At 48.3% G+C, this 19,863-nt stretch overlaps 1 protein-coding gene across 4 annotated transcripts in view; it reads right to left on the minus strand.

Moving 5' to 3' along the window:
* The window catches only part of RNASEH2B (ribonuclease H2 subunit B), a 58,891-nt gene extending 55,318 nt beyond the window's left edge, over positions 1–3,573 (minus strand). The window contains exon 1 of one of the 4 annotated variants that reach the window (XM_049099263.1): positions 3,291–3,573. In XM_049099263.1, coding sequence (XP_048955220.1) covers positions 3,291–3,342 — 52 coding nt within the window. In that variant the 5' untranslated portion in view covers positions 3,343–3,573. Of the gene's footprint in view, positions 1–893; positions 1,078–2,128; positions 2,319–3,290 lie in introns of those variants that run through there. The other 3 variants (XM_025478392.3, XM_035704525.1, XM_035704527.2) reach the window with 3 other exon arrangements.
* Positions 3,574–19,863: the final 16,290 nt, after the last annotated feature.

Below are 19,863 nucleotides of genomic sequence, written 5' to 3' on the forward strand. Positions count from 1 at the left end.
GGACTCGATCCCAGGACCCCGGGATCACACCCTGAGCCAAAGGCAGACGCTCAACTGCTGAGCCACCCAGGGTGTCCCTGACTTCTTTTTCAATCATTTAATTAGAACATAGCCCTAAAGGCTACAGTTATACGATGCTTTCCAATCTACTGTTGTACTCATTTGGAAAGACAAATCTGATGTTATTCTTTGTGATTATCATGCTGACTCTCATAAAAGGCTCATTAATATATTCAGAATGACTAAGGCAAGCAAGCCACCTGTGATTCTTAGTTCCCAAAAAGCAACCCATCCTCTATCCCCACGAAAGCTAGCATTATTCCTGCCGTGGGGAAATAAATAACAATGCAACTCTTCCTAAAACACTTCTGGACGGGTGTTTTCTTGAGATAAAGGGGAGTAGCTTCGTTGTAAAACTTGTCTGCAGCTGAAGATGTGACGTGGTCTACTTTGATCTGGAGGCTCCTGCAGAGCCTGCTTCTCCCTCTGTCTATGCCTCTGTGTATCTCTCATGAATGAATAAATAAAAAACCTTTAAAGAATAAAAAAGAAATAAAACTGAGTACAATCTGCTTCTACCAAATACTTATGAAAAATCTTATATAATCTTTGTTCTCTTCATTAAGGGCCCAACTCCACCGTAGCTATGGTGCTCACTCCAACCAGGACACAGTCTCTTTCTCTCAAATTTACTACCTACTGGGGCTGATTTCTCATCTGCTAGAAACCACCACCAGCACCACCACCACCACCACCACCAGCACCAGCACCAGCACCACCAGCAGCAGCATGTACCTGTGAAGACAGGCCTCACAGCCTGTGCGTATGTGCGCCCCCGACAACATTAACTCTGCCCACACAAGGAGAGCTAAACCCGGGCTGCCCATTCCTACCTCCCAACCCGCTCGCAAGGGCTGTCTCAGTGCCGTGCTTCCTCGCAGTGTCCGCAGACCGGCAGCAGCGGCATCATCTGGGAACCTGTCTGAAATGCACATTCTCAGGCCCCATCCCAGAGCCACTGAATCAAGAGCTGTGGGGCTGGGGCGCAGTTCCCCAGGTGACCGATGCCCTCAAGTTTGAGCAGCACTGTTGCACTGCAGGAACTCCCAAGCCACCCCGGCTGTGCATCAGAGCCTGCAGGTGGCACTCAAGGCCGGCCGGAAGGACAGGAGCAGCCTTCGCTGGCAGCACAGTTCCCCAACAGCTGGCTCAGCTTCCCCTAACGAGTTCAAAGGTCACAGGACATCTCAACTATGAACAGGAACCGCACTGAAACTCGCACCGCCCAGAAGTACACACTGAACCTATCATTTTTGGGGACGCAATCGATATTTAATCATTTTAAAGTTTTTTTTGTGTTGTTTAATACGATGAGGATACAAACACATTTGAAGAATGAAAATGTCAATGCCGATGAAACAGAACAAAATAAGAAACTCAAATTATCCTCAGTCGCGTGTATCTGAATAATAGAAATGCCCTCTATTGGGAACGAATGATTAGAGTTCCTACCCTGAAAATCTCACTGAATTGATGTGACAAGAGCGAAGATTTTTCTAACGTCGGGCACGACCTCTGCTAGAGCCTAGCAACAACATGAAGCATAATGGAAGGCATGATCTGTGATAGATTCTACCAAAACCTGGCATTATGCTTCCCGGGTTTTAGTACACACACATCTAGCGAGGATGTGGACCGCTCTGCTGGTGGAGTGCAAGTTGGCAGGAGCCCTTGGGGAAACCAGTTAGCAGCTGCTGCTAGAGCTGAACACAGGGGTACCTAGAACCACAGAGGTCTGTACTCCTGAGCACAGGCCGCAGGGGCATGAGCGCTCCACCCAGACGGGGCCTCCTCAAAGAATGTTCTCACAAGTGTCACAACAGTCACAAGCTGGAAACGAGCCAAATGCCCACTGGCAGTAGAGGAAATGGTCACGGACAGTCATTCAATAAAATACATACAGCAACGAACACACAAACCAGCCAGTAAACCAAGCCGCGGCTCTACACAACTGGGATGAACGTGCAGATACCAAGGAAGCCAAAGAGGCCACACTGAAGGGGCGCCCGCCCCCCCAAACAGGGAAAGCAAATTCCCAGGGACAGTGGTCAGGGGTCAGCGCGGTTACCAAGGCTCCCCAAGGACAGGTGTTCTGCGCGTGCACCTGCAGGATCAGGGCTGGGGTGTAGACAACACGCAGGTACTAGGCTGCATTCGCTGAACTGCACGCTTAATTGTGTGTACTTGACTGTACATCCCACCTCTTTATAAAGAGAGAAAAAAAAAACACATGCAAATATCATCGTTGACGGGCATGTCATAATGTTCAGTTTTCATCGTGAGACTCTAGGCTGCTGGGTAAGGAACGTCACCAGAGCTCTCTGCTGGACCAATGCCGCTTGTGCTGAGCTAACCCTAAAGTTAGATACAGTGAAAATTAAAACCAAGTTTCCCTTAATTCGGGCGTTATGCCAGCGCATCCGGGGCCACCCCAGAGGCCGCACTCCTCTCCTCGGGCTCTGGCCATCATCGGAGCCTGCAGCATCCCCGGCCTGCACACCCTGGGGGGCGGGCATCCCCAGGGGGACAAGGCCTGGCTCACCCGCCTCACAGGGGTTCCCCAAACCACCCCTCACCCGGGTCCCCCTGGCTGCCCTAGGCCCCGCCGGTTTGCGCAGTGTCCCAGCCCCTTCGGGGCCTATGGGTTCTGAGTACTGGATTCGCCCCGTGGGGACCAGGGGTCGCGGGGGGCGGGGGGGGGGCGGGAAAGCGCACCCAGAGCAGCACCCCCGGGGCGCTCCCTGCAGTCCCCTCCCCGCCCTCCTCCCGCGCCCTCCCCACGCCCCCAGGCGCTCGGTCCGTTTCTGCGCTTCGGGTGGGAGCGATGCTGCGGCGCGGAGGGGGCGCATCCGCATCCGCAGCTCAGGTGCGAGCCCACCGGCAGGTGCGAGCCCGCCGCGCGCAGGTCCCCGGCACCCCGTTCCCGGTCCCCGTCCCCGGGCGCGGTACCCGGAGCAGGAGCACATCCCCGGTGCCCCCTGGTCCCATCCCCCACTGTCCCCCCTCCCCCCGCCCCGTACCTGGGAGCAGGAGCACGTGCCCCCATCCCCCCGTCCCCCCCCCGCCCCGTACCTGGGAGCAGGAGCACGTGCCCCCATCGCCCCGTCCCCCCCCCGCCCCGTACCTGGGAGCAGGAGCACGTGCCCCCATCGCCCCGTCCCCCCCCCGCCCCGTACCTGGGAGCAGGAGCACGTGCCCCCATCCCCCCGTCCCCCCCCCCCGCCCCGTACCTGGGAGCAGCAGCACGTGCCTCCGGGCTCCGGCCGGGCCCCCCCGGTCCATGCCGCCCGCTCCCCCGCGGGGCGCGCCCCGACGCCGCAGGCCGGGCGCGGCGGGAACGGCGGGCGGACGCGTGCTCCGGGCGGCGCAGGCCCGGGAGGCGCCCTCGGGAGCCCGCTGTCCCCGCCCAGCCGCCAGCCGCGCCCGCAGGGTTCGAATTTAGCGCCGGGCCCAGGGGCGACCCCACCGAGACGCGGCCTCTCCCCCCGCGCGGCCGGGCTGGGTGCTCGCGAGGGCGCGGGTGACGCGGCGGCGGGGGAGGGGCGGGGAGGGGCGGACGGTCGGGCGCGGAGGTGGGGGGAGGGGGAGGGGGAGGGGGAGGGTGCGCGGGACGCGGGCAGAGGATGCGCCGGGGGAGGGGGGAGGGGCGGGGCGACGGTCCCGGGGGTGGGGGGAGGGGCGGACGGTGCCGAGGGGGAAGGGGGGTGCACCGGGGGAAGGCGGGACGGCGCGCGGGCGGGGGAGGGGCGGGGCGGGGCGGGGCGGAGAATGCGTGGGGGCGGGGCGGGGGTGCGCGGGAGGAGAGGCGGCCGGGGGGCGGGGCGGGGGCGGCCCCCGGGAGTCCCGGGCGCAGCGGGCAGGGCGACCCCGCGCGGTCGGGCGCGTGGCTGTGCTGCTGGAGCCTCCGCGAGCCGCGGTGGGGGCCCGGCCCAGTCCTTGGCCCCCGCCAGCGGCCGAGTGAGCGCGGTGAGCGGCCCTCCAGGGGCTTAGCCCCCCCCAGCCCCCCTGCAAGCCAGTGCAGGTTTGGGACTCCCAGGTGTGGGCTCCGGGATCTGTTACTTTGGAAGACTCCTTGTAATGAGTCAAAAAGGAAGACGTTTGCAAAGCGATGTTTTAAGACCTCAAGGCCAGGAAGTTTGGGGATTCAAACTTGGGGAAATAAAATTTTAATTGGAAAAATCGGTACCTGGTGCGTGGTTTTTAAAAAGAAGATAGTAAATACTTCTCTCATAATTTGAAGAAAAGCCGGCGCCCCTCCTACCCCAGATTCCCCCATCGCCACCTGGGGGGGGGGGGGGCAGTCACTGTTGACCGTTTCTTGTCTCTGCCTTCCAGGAGTTTTCCAGGCCTGTACAAGTCTGTGTCTTATTTTTTTGCACAAATGGAAGAATAATGCTACGTGACTTTTCATGCACTTCACTTTTCTTGAAGACAGTTAAATCTGGCAGCACTGGATCTCAGTCTTCTGAAAGGGATTTTTAATTTCCATCCTATGTCCCCTGGGCGGTGGCAAATGCACTTGCCGGGACCGCAGAGCACACCTTTCTGGCTGAGGAGGGTCGTCCAGATGCCAGCGCTGGAACAGGCAGCGGATTATCTCTCTGGTCTCTTCCCTCCCCCCGAGATCATTCTATGGGAAAACTTATGGGGTGTAGGCCAAATCCCCAGGCACACCCTAATCATTACTAACAGCTACAGGAGAAACGTTTCCCACAGTTCCCGCTCCGACATACAGAGTCGTTTTCATTCTTTTCTGATCCTTTCCAGCCCTTGGCCCCATGAATATGTATTTGTTACATGGTGGCTTTCATAGGGTAAAGACAATTTGTCTGCTTCTCTCCCTCAATTTTGTCTGCTTCTCTCCCTTCACATGGTATAAACACCTTTTCCACGGCATCCAGAATGTTGTTAATGAAGACACAGTTTCACACTGCTAAGGTACCCAGGTTACTTAACCGTTCCCTAGTGTGCGAATTGAGGTTCTTTCCAACTGTTTTTATAAACAATGCTACGATGCATACCGTGGGTGGACTTTGCAGCACTTGAAAGCAACTAGCTAGATGGACACGTAGCAACATGGACACTTCATATCAGGGGGGAAAAGATGCAAGACTAGAGGCAAGACGAGATTTATAACGCAGTACCAAGTAGATGAATTTAAAAACACACAGAAAACAACACTATCTTTTTTTTTTTTAAGATTTTATATATTTATTCATGAGAGACACAGAGAGAGAGGCAGAGACACAGGCGGAGGGAGAAGCAGGCTCCATGCAGAGAGCCCGATGTGGGACTCGATCCCGAGACTCCGGATCACTGCCTGAGCCCAAGGCAGACGTTCAACCACGGAGCCCCCCGGGGGCCCCAACAGTGTATCTTGTATGAGGACACATGCACCTCTAAAAGACCATGAATCAAACACATAAGGAATGGGCATCTTCAAAATGCAGGGGGTGGGATGAGGGACAGGTAAGGAATGAAAGGGCAAGAAAAATCAAGAGAGGGGCCAGGGCACACACGGCCAACTGTCACTATGTCTTAGGAACAACAGTATAATTTACTCTGACATTTAGGCCCAGAGACAGAAACATTTTTTTAAATGTGTTGAAACAATCATTTCTAAACAATTTCCTTTATCCACTTAAAAAATTTAAGTACCCTCTTGGAAGGGGTGCCAGTGGTGATAAAGGAAACTGCCTCCAGAGTCCTGTGGTCCTTGGGGTAAATAATGCCCAAGGTACTAAGCTTTGAACACAGGGACTTTGAGATGCGGGCCTCACTTGCCCCTCCAGCCACATTCCCCGCTGCTCCCTCCCTGTCCCCGGTCTGGCCACCGGGAACTGCCCTTGTCACATCTATAGCTCTTGACGCTGTGCTCCCAGTGCCGGACGCCACCGCGCCTGCTAGCTTCATTCCTTCACCTGCTCCCTCACCTTCCACCAGCGCTTGGCCAGCTTTACTGGGCCAGCTTTACTGCGGATTCCCTCTCCAGCGCTTCTCCTGCTGGTGCCCCCCCACCCCCGTCCCCAACATGCCCCCAAGAATGAGTGAGATGCCTCCAGTCTTCCCAGTAATGTCACTGGGTGGTGGAGCCCAGTCCCTCCCCCGTCAGCTCCTTGAAGGACGGCATCTAGCAATCCTCCACTTTATCCTCAGAAAAGGACAACGGCTTTCTCTCGGTACTGTGACCTCGCCTCCTAACTCAGATGACCTTTCCACCCTCCAGCAGCCTTGAGGGGAAGTGGTAGTGGGATCCCCACATTTTACAGGAGGAATGTAAAGCTGGGAGGGATCAGCTAAGGGCCCCAAATCCCCAGCCGGCCAACCCACAGGCAGCACCTCGCCTGCCCGGCCGCTCTCCCTCCCTGGCGTCCAGCCTGGGACAAAGCTTATGGATACGTGGTGAGCTGAGCTGCATCTTTTGAATAAACCTGTATGTGGAGAGATGGCAGTGATGGCAACTGTGTGGCCTGCGGTGTTCCTAAGTTTTATAAATGATAACAAATTGATTACACCCAGTATACCATAAAATATCCCACAAATTAATTTGTATGTAGTCACACTAACGTGCAGAGAGACAAGGAGGTACAATCTCCAAATAATAAAAAAGAAACAGCAAGTAGCGAATAACAGAAGCTCCTCTAAATGCCAGAAGCAAGAGATGTTCGCTTTCTATTTAAAAAGAAATAAAGGAACTGGGAGGGAAAAAAAAAAAAAAAAGTTCAGGGTCAAAGAACTTTTACGAGGCTTGGGGGTGACAAGAGCAGAGGAAGTTTCAACTAAGGGTAAATAAAAAATTTCTCTCTTCCTCGGAGATTATTAAAAACTTCCGACAATGCTTCTTTTAAGACAAAATGCAAATGAAAATTCGCATTTATCATCACTTCTACCGTAAGAAACGGTCATTGCCTTGTTTTTGTCTTGTTGCCAAATGTTCATCTAGTGACACCAGGGAAGGCCACGTCAAGCACAAGCTGGGGAGGAGCGAAGGATCAGCTCTCTAAAGAGCCCATTGTTTTTTATATTTTCTCTCTTTCCCCTTTATTCCCTTTCACTATTTTTTATATTCACCAAATGAATGATAGTGAAAGGGAATAAAGGGGAAAGGAGAGACAACGAGTGGGAAATATCAGTGAGGGAGACAGGACACGAGAGACTCCTAACTGGGGAAGGAACAAGGGGTGGAAGGGGACGTGGGTGGGGGTTGGGGTGACTGGGTGACGGGCACTGAGGGGGCACTTGGTGGGATGAGCACTGGGTGTTACCCTATATGTTGGCAAATTGAACTCCAATAAAAAAAAAAAGAGCCGATTGTTTAGAAAGGGGACCAGGGAGCACTGGCGAACCGTCTTTTCTGGAGAGAATATTTCCTTTCTGTTCACTCTCTTAACCACCCCAAGCTAAAACTGCATTGTGCCTGCTGCAGAGGGGCAGTGTGGCCCACGTAAGGTAGTGAGATCCGCCAGTTCTAGAGGAGTGACTGGAGCTATTGGGAGAGGAAGAAGAGCAAACCCTGGCGTGGAGAAGCTGGCCCTGGGGCGCACAGTGGGGCCACGGGGCTCTCCCAGGAGACAGAGGCAGGACCCAGGGGCCAGCCTTGCCCAAGGCTGCCCTGAGGCCAGAATGGAATGAGACAAAGCTGGGGTGCCTGGGGGGCTCCCGGCCTTCAGCCCAGGGCGTGACCCCAGGGTTCCAGGATCCAGTCTCCCGTGGGGCTCCCTGCATGGAGCCTGCTTCTCCCTCTGCCTGTGTCTCTGCCTCTCTCTCTCTGGGTCTTGCAGGAATAAATAAATAAAATCATTGAATTAAAAAAGAAGAAGAAAGAAATGAGGCAAAGTCAGGCTACTTTGTGATTTTTGCAAAGCACAAAAATGGGTCACTGCGGCGTCCACAAAACGCCACACGCCTCCCCTCCTCCCCAACATGAGTTACTGCTGCTGCTTTTTTCCGCGTGCCTCTGTCCTCATTCCACTTCCCCTTCCTGTGCATGAGACTCGCCGGGCCGCCCACTCATAGAATTGCTTCGCTTTCTGTCTCTAGACAGAAACAAATGAATGCTGTCAGTGCACAAATATCCCTGATTCTCTAGGAACTTAAATTAATAAAAAAGACTGTCTTTTAAAAATGCTTACAATTTTTTAAAATTTTTTAACATAAATATTAAACGCACTCAAAAAAAAAAAAAACTATCAGAACCTCTAAACAGAACAAACGAACCTTGTATTTCTTGCCAAGATCACGCCTGAGGTAAAGGATGTGCAACTAAGGAAGTACTCCTTGTTCTGCAGTTAGGAAAAAAACCAGAGATTCAAAAAAAAAAAAAATTTAACATTGATTGAAAAGGTGAAAGAACTGCCCTAAATGTTAGAGATTGCAGTATTTATCCCACAGCATTGGCAGTGTGACTAAATTGGCTAAGATGTGACAAGCCTATCGTGAAACAGATTGTCATCTTTCCGGTAGATGGGAGCCACCCAGGCAGGTCTCCATTTATTTAAAACGTAGCTTAAAATAAAAATACTATTAAGGATGGACAAGGTATGGGGCAGTGCTTCTGGCTTCAGGGATGAGCACTGACGCAGAAGAGGGCTTTACAGCGGAATCTATGTTCAAATTGCTCAAGTAACACTACAGGTTGGGATGAAGGAGGTCTCAGCTTGGGAATGAAGAACAAGTGATGCTGCTCAGCTTCCGCGTAGGGGCAGCCGTGTGCTACCTACGGCAGCACAGATGAGGACAAGGATGAACAAGAAGTGGCCAAATTTTTAGTCATCCCTTTTGGGGAGCTTTTCGTTATCTGTTGTTTTGGGGTTTTGTGCTACCGACACGATGTTCATCTATTTGCGGCCCGCCCCCTTATAAATGGCATCCCTGGTGCCATCATGTACAGCCCCAAAGTGTTAATTCTAATGTTTCTTCCAGAAATTATTCATTTCACGATCTTCTCGCTTCTTAAAAATGGAAACTACTTCATATATGATCCTCATGACACAAACTAGATCAAGGTACCTTTTTTTTGAGAGAAGCACAGGAAGGCATCACTGATTTCCTTGGGTGCCAGGAGTAGTCTACTTCTATGTGGGAAGTTTGGGGTGAGAAAGAGATGAAATGTCCAGCTGCCTGGGTGCAGAGCCGACTCCACCGCGGGCCTTTACCCCCTAACCTGGGGGCTCCAGACACAAAATTTCAGAGCCCATCACATTGATCTTGTTACTTTTCTCCCTACATTTTATGTTGTAAACCAAGTGACCCTGTAATTTATGTTCTGACCTCCTTTACAATTTCATTTTCCACGTTGGATAAATAAGTTCAGCAGAGACACATGTTTTGATTGATTTTACCTAGATTAGCTCCATTAAACCTATAAATTGTAACCAGAGGCCCATTTCTTAACTTGCGCTGCACTCCTCCGGGAGGGGCTCCTAGAAGTTAGTTGGAGGCTTTCGGTCTTGGTCTCACAGCTTGTAGAGCCAGGGGAGGACTGGGCCTTATAAGGAGAAAATGTAAGTTAGAATGCCTGCTTTCTAAAAAGAGTTAGAAGTTTCTGACAAAAGGCAGAAAATAACCTACAAATGTGATGCCAATCTCCTGGTGATTGTGAATCTGATGCTTGGTCTCTCTCCGTCTTGACATGGGCCCAATCTAAATCAATTCCACGGTATTTATTGACACCTAGTCTGTGCCAGACACCGTTCTGATGGTTTGGGCTCAGTAAATAAAACAGACAAGCATACCTGCCTTCCTGGAGTTTGCATCTAGTGGAGGGAGACAGATGCGCATAACAGACCCATCCCACAGCACAGCTGAGGGAAGATCCAGCAGGGATAGGGGGTTGTGTCAGGGGGGCTGCAATTGCAAATAAGGAAGTCAGAGTGGGCCTCATTAGGAAGGCGGCAATTGAGCAAAGACTTGACTTGACGGAAGAGAGGGAAGCAGGCGCGTATATCTCCAAGGGAAGGCTGTTGCAGGCAGAGGGAGTGGCCGATGCAAAGGCCCATGCCGAGGGCTTACGGCTCATCCAAGGACAGCAAAAGACGCTGCGTGGGGTAAGTGAAGTGAGCAGGAGGAGAGGTAGTAAGGGAGGTGGTTGGAGAAGTGAGGACCCTGCACACTACCCAACGTGAAGGGATGAGGTCCCTCGGAGGGCTGACCAGCCAGTGCTAAGAGAAAGTAAAAAGGCATCAGGAAAGGGCTTGGATCAACATGTGGTCAAGGGAAAATGGTAGAACCCCCAGAGTAGCTGCTGCTAAAAATCTGAAAGAAGCCCAGTGTTGCTCCGGATGTTTTCCCTGTGACCCACAGCAAGAGACGCCTTTCACAGCATGACCCGCATTCCTACAAGACACACAGCTCAACCAGTGCCCATGCCCAACACTCCTCTGCAGCTGAAAGAGCTCTGCTACCAGTCATGTGACCGTCTGGGCTCCACCCCAACACAGGGACGCTGTAATCACCACCACTCAGAGCCACTCAGAGCGTGCTTTGGCTAAACATCACCTCGGGCCTAGTGACTGTGCCCCGGGAACCACCGTCAGCTCATTAATCACGACCCAATGTATATGTAAGATCGTCTGCTTTCCCGACAGCTGTCGTTATGCAAAAGCACTGTGTGGGCTGGATCCCTGCTAGGAAATGCGAAACGTGAAATCTGGGCACATCATTTCTGACAGGCAGCCAATATTTATGGGAGTTGGCCAAAGAGATTTTACTTCAAATAAACAAGTGTCTAATGTTTCCCAAAAAGCATAGATGTGACCCTAATTAGTAAATTTGCTAATAGATTGTTGTTCATTATCTCCAGACCAACCTATATATATATATATATTATATTATATTATATTATATATATAATTAATTATATTATATATTATATATATATATTAGATAATACAAATTGTAGAACTGCATCTAGAAATGTTTTGACAGTTTCTCAAAATTGAGAGCAGCCTGTTTTCATGAACATATAAGCCCTGACATTGTTCTGACTTGTTAAATTGCTCTTTTAAAACTCAAAATTAGTCTCAATGAGATTACAGTTTTAAGTGTTTTTTTTTTTTCCCTTGCAAAAAGTTCTTACATTTGCCATTGGGTAGATTCAAGTTTATTTGTCTGTGACTTATTCATTTTATAACTGGAAGTCTGTAACTCCTAATCCCCATCACCTAGTTCACACGTCCTCTCATCCGCTTCCTCTCTGGCAACCACCATTTTCTTCAGTGTATGTTAACAGTCTATTTTTTGCTTGTTCATTTGTTTTATTTATCAGATTCTACATATAAATGAAATCATATGATATTTATCTTTGACCTATTTCAGGAAGCATAATTCCATCTAGGTCCATTCATGTTGTCAGAAATGGCAGGATTTTATTCTTTTTTATATATTACTATACACACACACACACACACACACACACACACACAGCCTCTTCTTTATCCACTCACCTATCAATGGACACTTAGGCTCCTACCGTATCTTGACGATTGTAAATGCTGCTGCTGCTGCTGCAGTAAACCTAGAGGTGGATATATCTTTTCGATAGGTGTTTTTGCTTCCTGTGGGTAAATATCCAGCAGTGGAATTACTAGATCATATGATATTTTCATTTTTGATTTTTGAGGAACCTCCATATTATCTTGCATAGTAGTTACACCAATTTACATTCCCACCAACAGTGCACAAGGGTTCCTTTTCTCCACTTCCTTGCCAACACTTGTTATTTCTTGTCTTTTTGGTACTGGCTACCCTGACTGATGTGAGGTGATCCCCTCATTATTGTTCTGACTTGCATTTTCCTAATGATTAGCGATGTTGAGCATCTTTTCATGGGTCTATAGCCATCTGAATGTCTTCTTTGGAAAAATGTTTATTGAGGTTCTCTGTTCAGTTTTAATTGGATTATTATTTTTTGGGGGGAAGGTGTTGAGTTGTATAGGTGTTTTTTTTACATACTTTGGGCACTAACCCCTTATTGGATATGTCATTTGCAAAATATCTACTCTCATTCTGTAGGTTGCCTTTTTGTTTTGTTGGTTTCCTTTGCTATGCAAAAAAAAAAAAGAAAAAAAAAAGCCTTTTATTTTGGTGTAGTCCCAACAGTTTATTTTTGCTTTTATTTCTCTTGCCCAAGGATATGTACACATAAATATGTTGCTGAGGCCAATGTCCAAGAGATTACTGCCTATGTTTTCTTTTAGAAGTTTTATGGTTTCATATCTCACATTTAGGTCTTTAGGTTCAAGTTTTACAGTACACTGGAACCATCCCCTCTGAACCACTTACTACAGTGCAGTGTCCAACTTTTTCAATAGTGTTATCCAAAGAATCATTCTGCAATGATGGAAATATTCTATATCTGTGCTTTCTATTAAGATAGCCACTAACTGCTCGTGACTTTTGAGCATTTGAGATGTGGATCATATGACCAAGAAGATGAAATTTTAATTTTGTTTATTTCTAATTAATCTAAATCTAAATAGCCATGTGGGGCTAATGGCTGCCATATTGGATAGAACCATTTTACAAAAAAAAGTTGAGCAAGTCACTTCCCTACTCAAACCCCACCAACAGTTTCCAATGACCTTTCAAATAAAGTTTAAAGTCCTCAGTTTGATATTCAAAGACAAGCTGATCCCTACCCCATTACTTGCTCCCTGTAACCCCAGTTTCCTTGGTCTCCTTTATGCTCCTGCGACATACTATGTTCCTTCCACCCTCCAGGAGCTGATTCAGGTTGCTCTCTCTGCCAGGAAAGTTCTCTCCATCCTCACCCAGTACTCCTCTCACATTCTCCCATTTCTCTGGCCAAAGCCTATTCATTTCTTAAGTCTCTTTCTCTTATTGATGCCACTTACCCGTTCATTTAGCAAATATTTGTTGAATTCCAACTATGGGCCAGGCATCATGCTAATGAGTGAGAGTAAAGGCAATAGAACAAGATAAAATGGGCCCTCTGTCCTCGTGGAACTTATAGTCTAGTTAGGATGACAGAATTTTTAAAGTAAATAATCAAAACAATAGTAAGTTGTGATAAGTTTCTTAACTCTGGGCTCTGAACAAAACCAGAGAATAATGGCAGGTGGGGAGAGGATTCTCGGAGGATATGGCATTTTCAATGAAACCCTAAAGGGAAAGGAGCCACATTATGTGAGAATAGGAAGAAGGGCCCTGGAGAGCACTTATTACAATGGTAGTTAAAGCTTCACCCTGTGATTGCATATTTATTTAATGTCTGTAGACTCCATGAGGGCAGGGGCTCTATCTTGTCCTATTTTCTCATTGCAAGAGGCTGGCATATAATTGATGCTCAGTAAATGCTTGCCAATAAGTATTATAACTAGTAATAAGTAAAATTAGACAAATAAGTAAATTTTTTGAAGTCTAAAACACAGAAAAATTGTTTAGAATAATTATAAAAGGAAAAAGCATTAGTGATTATTAATTATGATTCACATTGGCTTATTAAGATAACTTTATCTAAAGGTTTTGAACCTTTAAAGTGCAAAGTAAAAAATAATTTCTCAAGAATCAAGGATTGGTTGATATTCCTCCAATTCTCAGAATGTCTTAATGAAGCAACTTTTCCCTGATTCTCATCTTCATACCCAAGTTCCTACTAGTTATTAAATTAATTATTAAATTAATCCTAAGTGAGGCCATTCTTTCCATTTGTGCTTCAGATCCCCTTCTGGGTATTCAGATCTGAAACATATCAGCTCCAGATCACACAGTTAATTCATACTTCAAGTCCCCAACCACACTAGTCCAAACAAATAACATTGTAGGTATGAAACTATAATCAAAAAGCCAGATAGGCCTCCCTATAGACTACCTGTAGAGAGGAAGCTCAGAACAATAAGTTGGGGCTAGCTCTGTAGGCCTACAGGCTCTGAGCCCAGAGGCAGGCAGAGGCAGCTGAGAGTTCCACCGTGTTGAGTACCAGGATTAAAGGTGCCCTATGTGAGACAGGGTCGGTGTGGCTTCATAATGTCAAATCAGGAAGTGAATTGAGGATGGAAAGAGGGATAATGGGATGAAGGTAGACACAGACATTACCCTGCAGCTAGGACCTTTGCAAGGCCCCCTGTGACCAGGTGACTGGATCTTGGAGCTCTCCAACATGATCAAGGGTGGGAGCCCGGAGCTACAAGATTGAAGCTTGGTTCTGAGTTGGGAGCTGGGTGGAGACAATCACAAAACTGCTACTTAAAAGGGAATAGATTTGGAGGTAGAGATGAGCAAGACCAACAAAAAGCAACCCTTCAAGATGAGCCTGCAATCTAGAATTCCAAAGCACAAGAGGAAGAGGACAGTTGCACAAAGCATGGCACATGGCGCCTACAAGAGGAACATGGATTCTCTGAAGATGATATGAAAATAACAGAGCAATCTGAAGCTGATATTGAAATAAATGTTTCAGAGCCCCAAAGAGATAAAGGAACACCTTCGCAAGAAAAAACATGGAATCCTAAACAAAAGCTGATGGAAATAGAGTGCGAAGAGTGTATATTTAAAAAACAAAACAAAACAAAACAAACCAGTTAGAGTCCTCAAAATAAAAAATACAGTCATTGAAATAAGTGCATTAAGCAGAATAAAATCTAGACCGGACACAGTCAAGCCGAGAAGTGGTGGATTTGAAGGCAACAATGAGGAAATGACCAAGAAAGCACATACAAGTTGGTGGAAATAAAAAAGGGCAGCTGGTAAACATGGTGGCTGGATTGAGAGCTTCCTGCAAGAGTTCTATTTTTTTTTTTTTTTCCTGCAAGAGTTCTAAAAAAGATTGCAGGGAACAGGAGAGAAACAAGATTTGGAGCAATTATGGCTGAGTATATTCAAGAATCATTGAGGTATAATGAGTCCTGATAGGGAAGAGCACACAGAATGTGTCCCCATCTCCTGAACCTTCCAGTGCGGCTACTGGAACTCATCATGGTCACCCCCTGAATCCTTTATATCACAATCTCTTCTCTGAACATTCCCTTCTCCTTCTTGCTCTAAAGCAGACTTGGCTTATCCAAGGCAAGGGCTTTCCTGGAAGCTCTCTAGAGTTTTCTCTTTATTTATTTATTTTTTTAAAGATTTTATTTACTTATGCATGAGAGACATGGGGGGGGGGGGGTGCTGCAGAGACACAGGCAGAGGGAGAAGCAGGCTCCCTCCAGGGAGCTTGACCTGGGACTCCATCCTGTGACTCCAGCATCACACCTTGGGCTGAAGGCGGCGCTAAACCCTTGAGCCACCAGGGCTGCCTGAGTTTTCTCTTTAATACCACTTGGCTTTCAGGTGGGATAAGTATCCTCAGTCCTTATTGCTAGGAAGAAACTTTTGTGAACATAAAATGAAATGCAAAAATCAAAAACTATGAAAAAAAGATTGACGAATTTGACTACGTTAAATGGTTTGTTTTTTTTTGTTTTTTTTAATTTATTTTTTATTGGTTTTCAATTTACTAACATACAGAATAACTTATTAAACTCAACACCAAAGAAACAAACAATCCAATCATGAAATAGGCAAAAGACATGAAGAGAAATCTCACAGAGGAAGACATAGACCTGGCCAACATGCACATGAGAAAATGCTCTGCATCACTTGCCATCAGGGAAATACAAATCAAAACCACAATGAGATACCACCTCACACCAGTGAGAATGGGGCAAATTAACAAGGCAGGAAACAACAAATGTTGGAGAGGATGCAGAGAAAAGGGAACCCTCTTACACTGTTGGTGGGAATGTGACCTGGTGCAGCCACTCTGGAAAACTGTGTGGAGGTTCCTCAAACAGTTAAAAATATACCTGCCCTACGACCCAGCAATTGCACTGTTGGGGATTTACCCCAAAGATACAAATGCAATGAAACGCCGGGACACCTGCACCCCGATGTTTATAGCAGCAATGGCCACGATAGCCAAACTGTGGAAGGAGCCTCGGTGTCCAACGAAAGATGAATGGATACAGAAGACGTGGTTTTTTAAAAAAAACCTGTAAAATATGGCACTTAAAGTTAAAAGACAATCCACAGACCAGGAAAAGATATTTGTCCTGCTTGTAACTGACAAAGGATTAGAAAAAGAGAAAAACAGAATGTATATATTTAAAGCCTACATGTCAGTAAGAATGACAAAATAGACAAATGGGTAAATGCCACAAAAAAATAATTAACAGAGAAGGGAACCCAAATGACCAATAAACAAGAAAATATGCTTCCCCTCACAAACAATCAGAGAAAAGACAAGACACCAAATTTTCACCTACCTTTCTGGAAAAAATTTAAAACCCTAACAGTGTCAGGTGGTAAAAACTCAAAAACCTCTAGTGGAAGGGTGACTTTCTAGAGGCAATTTGGAGAGCAAATTTTATAATCTGGTAAAATTCAAGATGTGCCTTTCTATAATATAGCAATTCCACGCATGAGCATTATTATAATCTTAGAGAAACTCTCAAATATGTACAGGTTCTGATCCATACATACATGTTCTATATATAGTTTGTAATAGAGGAAATTGGACGCATTTTAAATATCTATCAGTAGAAGAATGAGTAGGTAAATTATATTACGGTTGTAAAAAGGAAAACCATGTTGCCAACTTGGTGAAACTCTAAAAACATATTCTTACATGCAAGTACATTTCAGAGGGATACGTCCACTGTGATATAAAGAATATGAACACTACACATGGTGCCTATCATATCCCATAGCACATACATGGATATGATATATGTGTATATGATATACGTAGATGGCACATACATCTAAAAACTGAACAGAAAGAACATGCACTTGGCTTCAGTCCTCTCCCTTCTGGAGAGAGAACAGTCAGTAGTCTAAAGGGGGCATTAATTATATCCATAATACATTAATTTTTAAAATAAAATATTTAAAGCAAATGGGACATAATTCCCTTGTACTTGGAATGTTTGTGAATTTAAAGGACTTGCCTTATTATGGTCGATAGTACAGACGGCTATCTACTCTAAAACCAAGATCAGATGTAAAACACAGCAGCACGTCCTTAATTTGTCTAGAAGACAGACTGGCAAATAACATTTTTAAAAATCGGTTATGTGGTGTGGACGTGATTTTCAGCAAGGAAAGCCCTGGTCCGTGTTTCCACTTAGGGTTGTGAGAAAGGGAATGGACTTGAGTTGCAGCCAGAGTTAGATTAGATGTTAGAAATAAGTGTGTATCTCTGCACGACATTCAGGATCGCCTGGGGATTTGGAGAACAAGAGCTTGGCCGAAACGGCGGACACCCCGGCCTTCTTGGAGCTTGAAAGGATTATCAGCGTCACGGATGTCCTCGGAAACCCGAGATTTGGGCTCTGCAGATAAGGGGAACTTAATGGATCTCAGAATCTCCTGCGAGGCAGGAAGGACACCGAGGAAGAGAACGACAGCTTGGTCCTCCGTCCTCACAGGAACCTCTGCTGATGAGAAGCTGCCTCCCCACCAGGGCAGCGGCGCCCGGCTGGGGGACCCGGTGACGCGGGACAGGGGGCAGCTTCAGGTGTCCCCAGGCGGTTTCTATCCACCCACCAGCCAGCGTCTGCAGAGGAGCCTGTGGACCCGCCCCGGGCCAGGGGCTGCAGCTTGGATACAGGAGAGAAAGACTTCGCTGCTTATTCTTAACGACAGCACACAATGGGATTAGAGGAGGCCCACCACCCGTCTGAAATAGAAAAACATAACCCAAGGTCAAGGGTGAGCACCACTGAGGGCGAGGAAAGGCCAGGAGCTGGGCCCAGTGTCACTGGGAGGGATTTCTGAGGAGCCCCTGCCGGTGGATGGGCTTGAGGTGTCCCAGAGGAGCCGGGGGCAGGTCAGAGGTCAGGCCCACGTGGGCTGGGACCCAGGGAGGAGTGGCCCGGGCCTCGGGGAAGGTCGCACAGGGAGGGAAGGCCTCTGGAAGGCCCTGGTGCAGATGGTTCGGGGAACGCGTGGTTCTCCATGGTTGATGAGCCGCGTGTGGTCACGGAATGCTTTGGAAATTGGCCAGAGGATTCTAGAATTAAAGATGGGGGGGCGGGGCGTGCATGTTCTGGAGTCGGTGGCAATATCCTGAGAACCGTGTTCCCAGGATTAATTTGGCAGCAATTTTTCCCACTTATGTATTTTATTGGGTTAGGTATGACGTCAAAGGTGTGCATGTTGCCCTGCTTCTCATTCATCCCACAGCTGAGGACTTTGTTGGGGTGCAGCCCGACTCTTCATTGCTTAGAACGCACATCCTGAAGCAAAAAGCGGCCCTCTCAGGCACCCGGCAGTCCAGCCAGCTTCACCCCGCGGCTCAACGCCCTTTCCTGAGGGCAGGTCTTCCTTCTGAGCGTGGGTCCCCAGGGAACGACTGTGACAGTCCAGTGGTGGCAGAGCTGTGGCACCGCAGCAGGTCCGTGTGGGCCCCGGCAGCCCCGGGCAGAGGGCTCCGTGCTGCTCTGTGTCCCCTCAGTGCCTCCAGAGCCAAGTCCGCTCAGGTCACTTCCCCAGGCCTGGCTTGAGCTAAAACCGAGAGGAATTAAGTTTGATAAACTAAAAAAAAAAAAAAAAAAAAAAAAATTCAGCTCAGACTTTATCAAAACACATTTCTGTGTGTGTCTGGGCTGCAGTGCAAGCGCAGGCGGGTGCAAGGGCATCCGGGGCACACTGGGCAGCTGCCAGAGGCCCAGTCTGGTCGCATGAGGAAGAAAAGTCGGGAAAAGAACTCAGGCTGAGAGTGGAGCTCACACATGGTTCAAGGAGCTGTGGGCCTGGGAGAGTGGGGAGTGTGAAGTGCCTGCTTCCTACTTGGAGCTTCTAATGGGCCCAGTGCCTGGACAGGCCAGGAATCCTAGGACACTCTGGGGAGAATGGGGTCAGGCTGCTCAGGAGACCCCTGAAATCGGCTGAGTATTTTCAACCACAAGGAATCAAAATCCCGGAGGCGAGTGGGTGTAACCGTGGGAAGACTTATTTATACAACTGGATGCCAAGGGTCCAGAAGCATTGGCTTCCCCCTCAGAGGGATCCTTGGGTGCTCCCCGTCTGGCTGCCTGTGCCCATGGGAGCTCCGTGTTGCCTGGTCCACCTGAGGCCTCAAATACAAGGATACAAGGCCTTCTTATTTTGCCTTTGTTGCCTTAATCATGTCCGATTAGGTGCCTGGCCCCATCACGGTGGCTGGGCGACCACCACTGACTCGGCCTTGAACCAAGGAGGCTGTATTGCTGGTGATGTGGGTGGTGCTCAGAGCAGGAGATGCATGCAGGACGGGTTGTTTCTGAGCAGCTCTCTGGTTTGCTGATGTACAAATGAATATTCTGCAAGCAAGGAACACCCCTTAAGACTTTTTTTTTCTTTTTAAATTCAATTTGCCAACATATAGTAGAACCCCCAGTGCTCATCCTGTCACGTGCCCTCCCCAGTGCCCGTCACCCAGTTGCCCCATCGCCCCACCCTCTCCCCTTCTGCAGCCCTTTGTGTTTCCCAGAGTTAAGGGTCTCTCATGGTTTGTCTCCCTTCCTTTAGACACTTACCTAGAATTTGGAAAGTGTCTGGAGAGGCAGGGAGAAGAGAAAGTCTCCTAGAGATTGGAAACACTTCCCTGGAGGGCAGCAGGGCACAGGGGTTGCTGCCAAGGAGGGGGTCGGGGATAGTTTTCCAAGAGCTGAAAGGACCGGTTCCCTAAACCCATAGGCCATTCAAAACGTGGCTTTGGTAATTCTGACAGTACACGTTCTTCACCGTGAGGGTCTCACTCACTGCTACTGATTTGGGCCGAGCTCACGCGCTGCGTGCAGCTGGGAGGAAGCTGCCGGAGAG

This window comes from Canis lupus, chromosome 22, assembly GCF_003254725.2.
Source record: "Canis lupus dingo isolate Sandy chromosome 22, ASM325472v2, whole genome shotgun sequence".
In the NCBI taxonomy this organism is placed as follows: domain Eukaryota; kingdom Metazoa; phylum Chordata; class Mammalia; order Carnivora; family Canidae; genus Canis; species Canis lupus.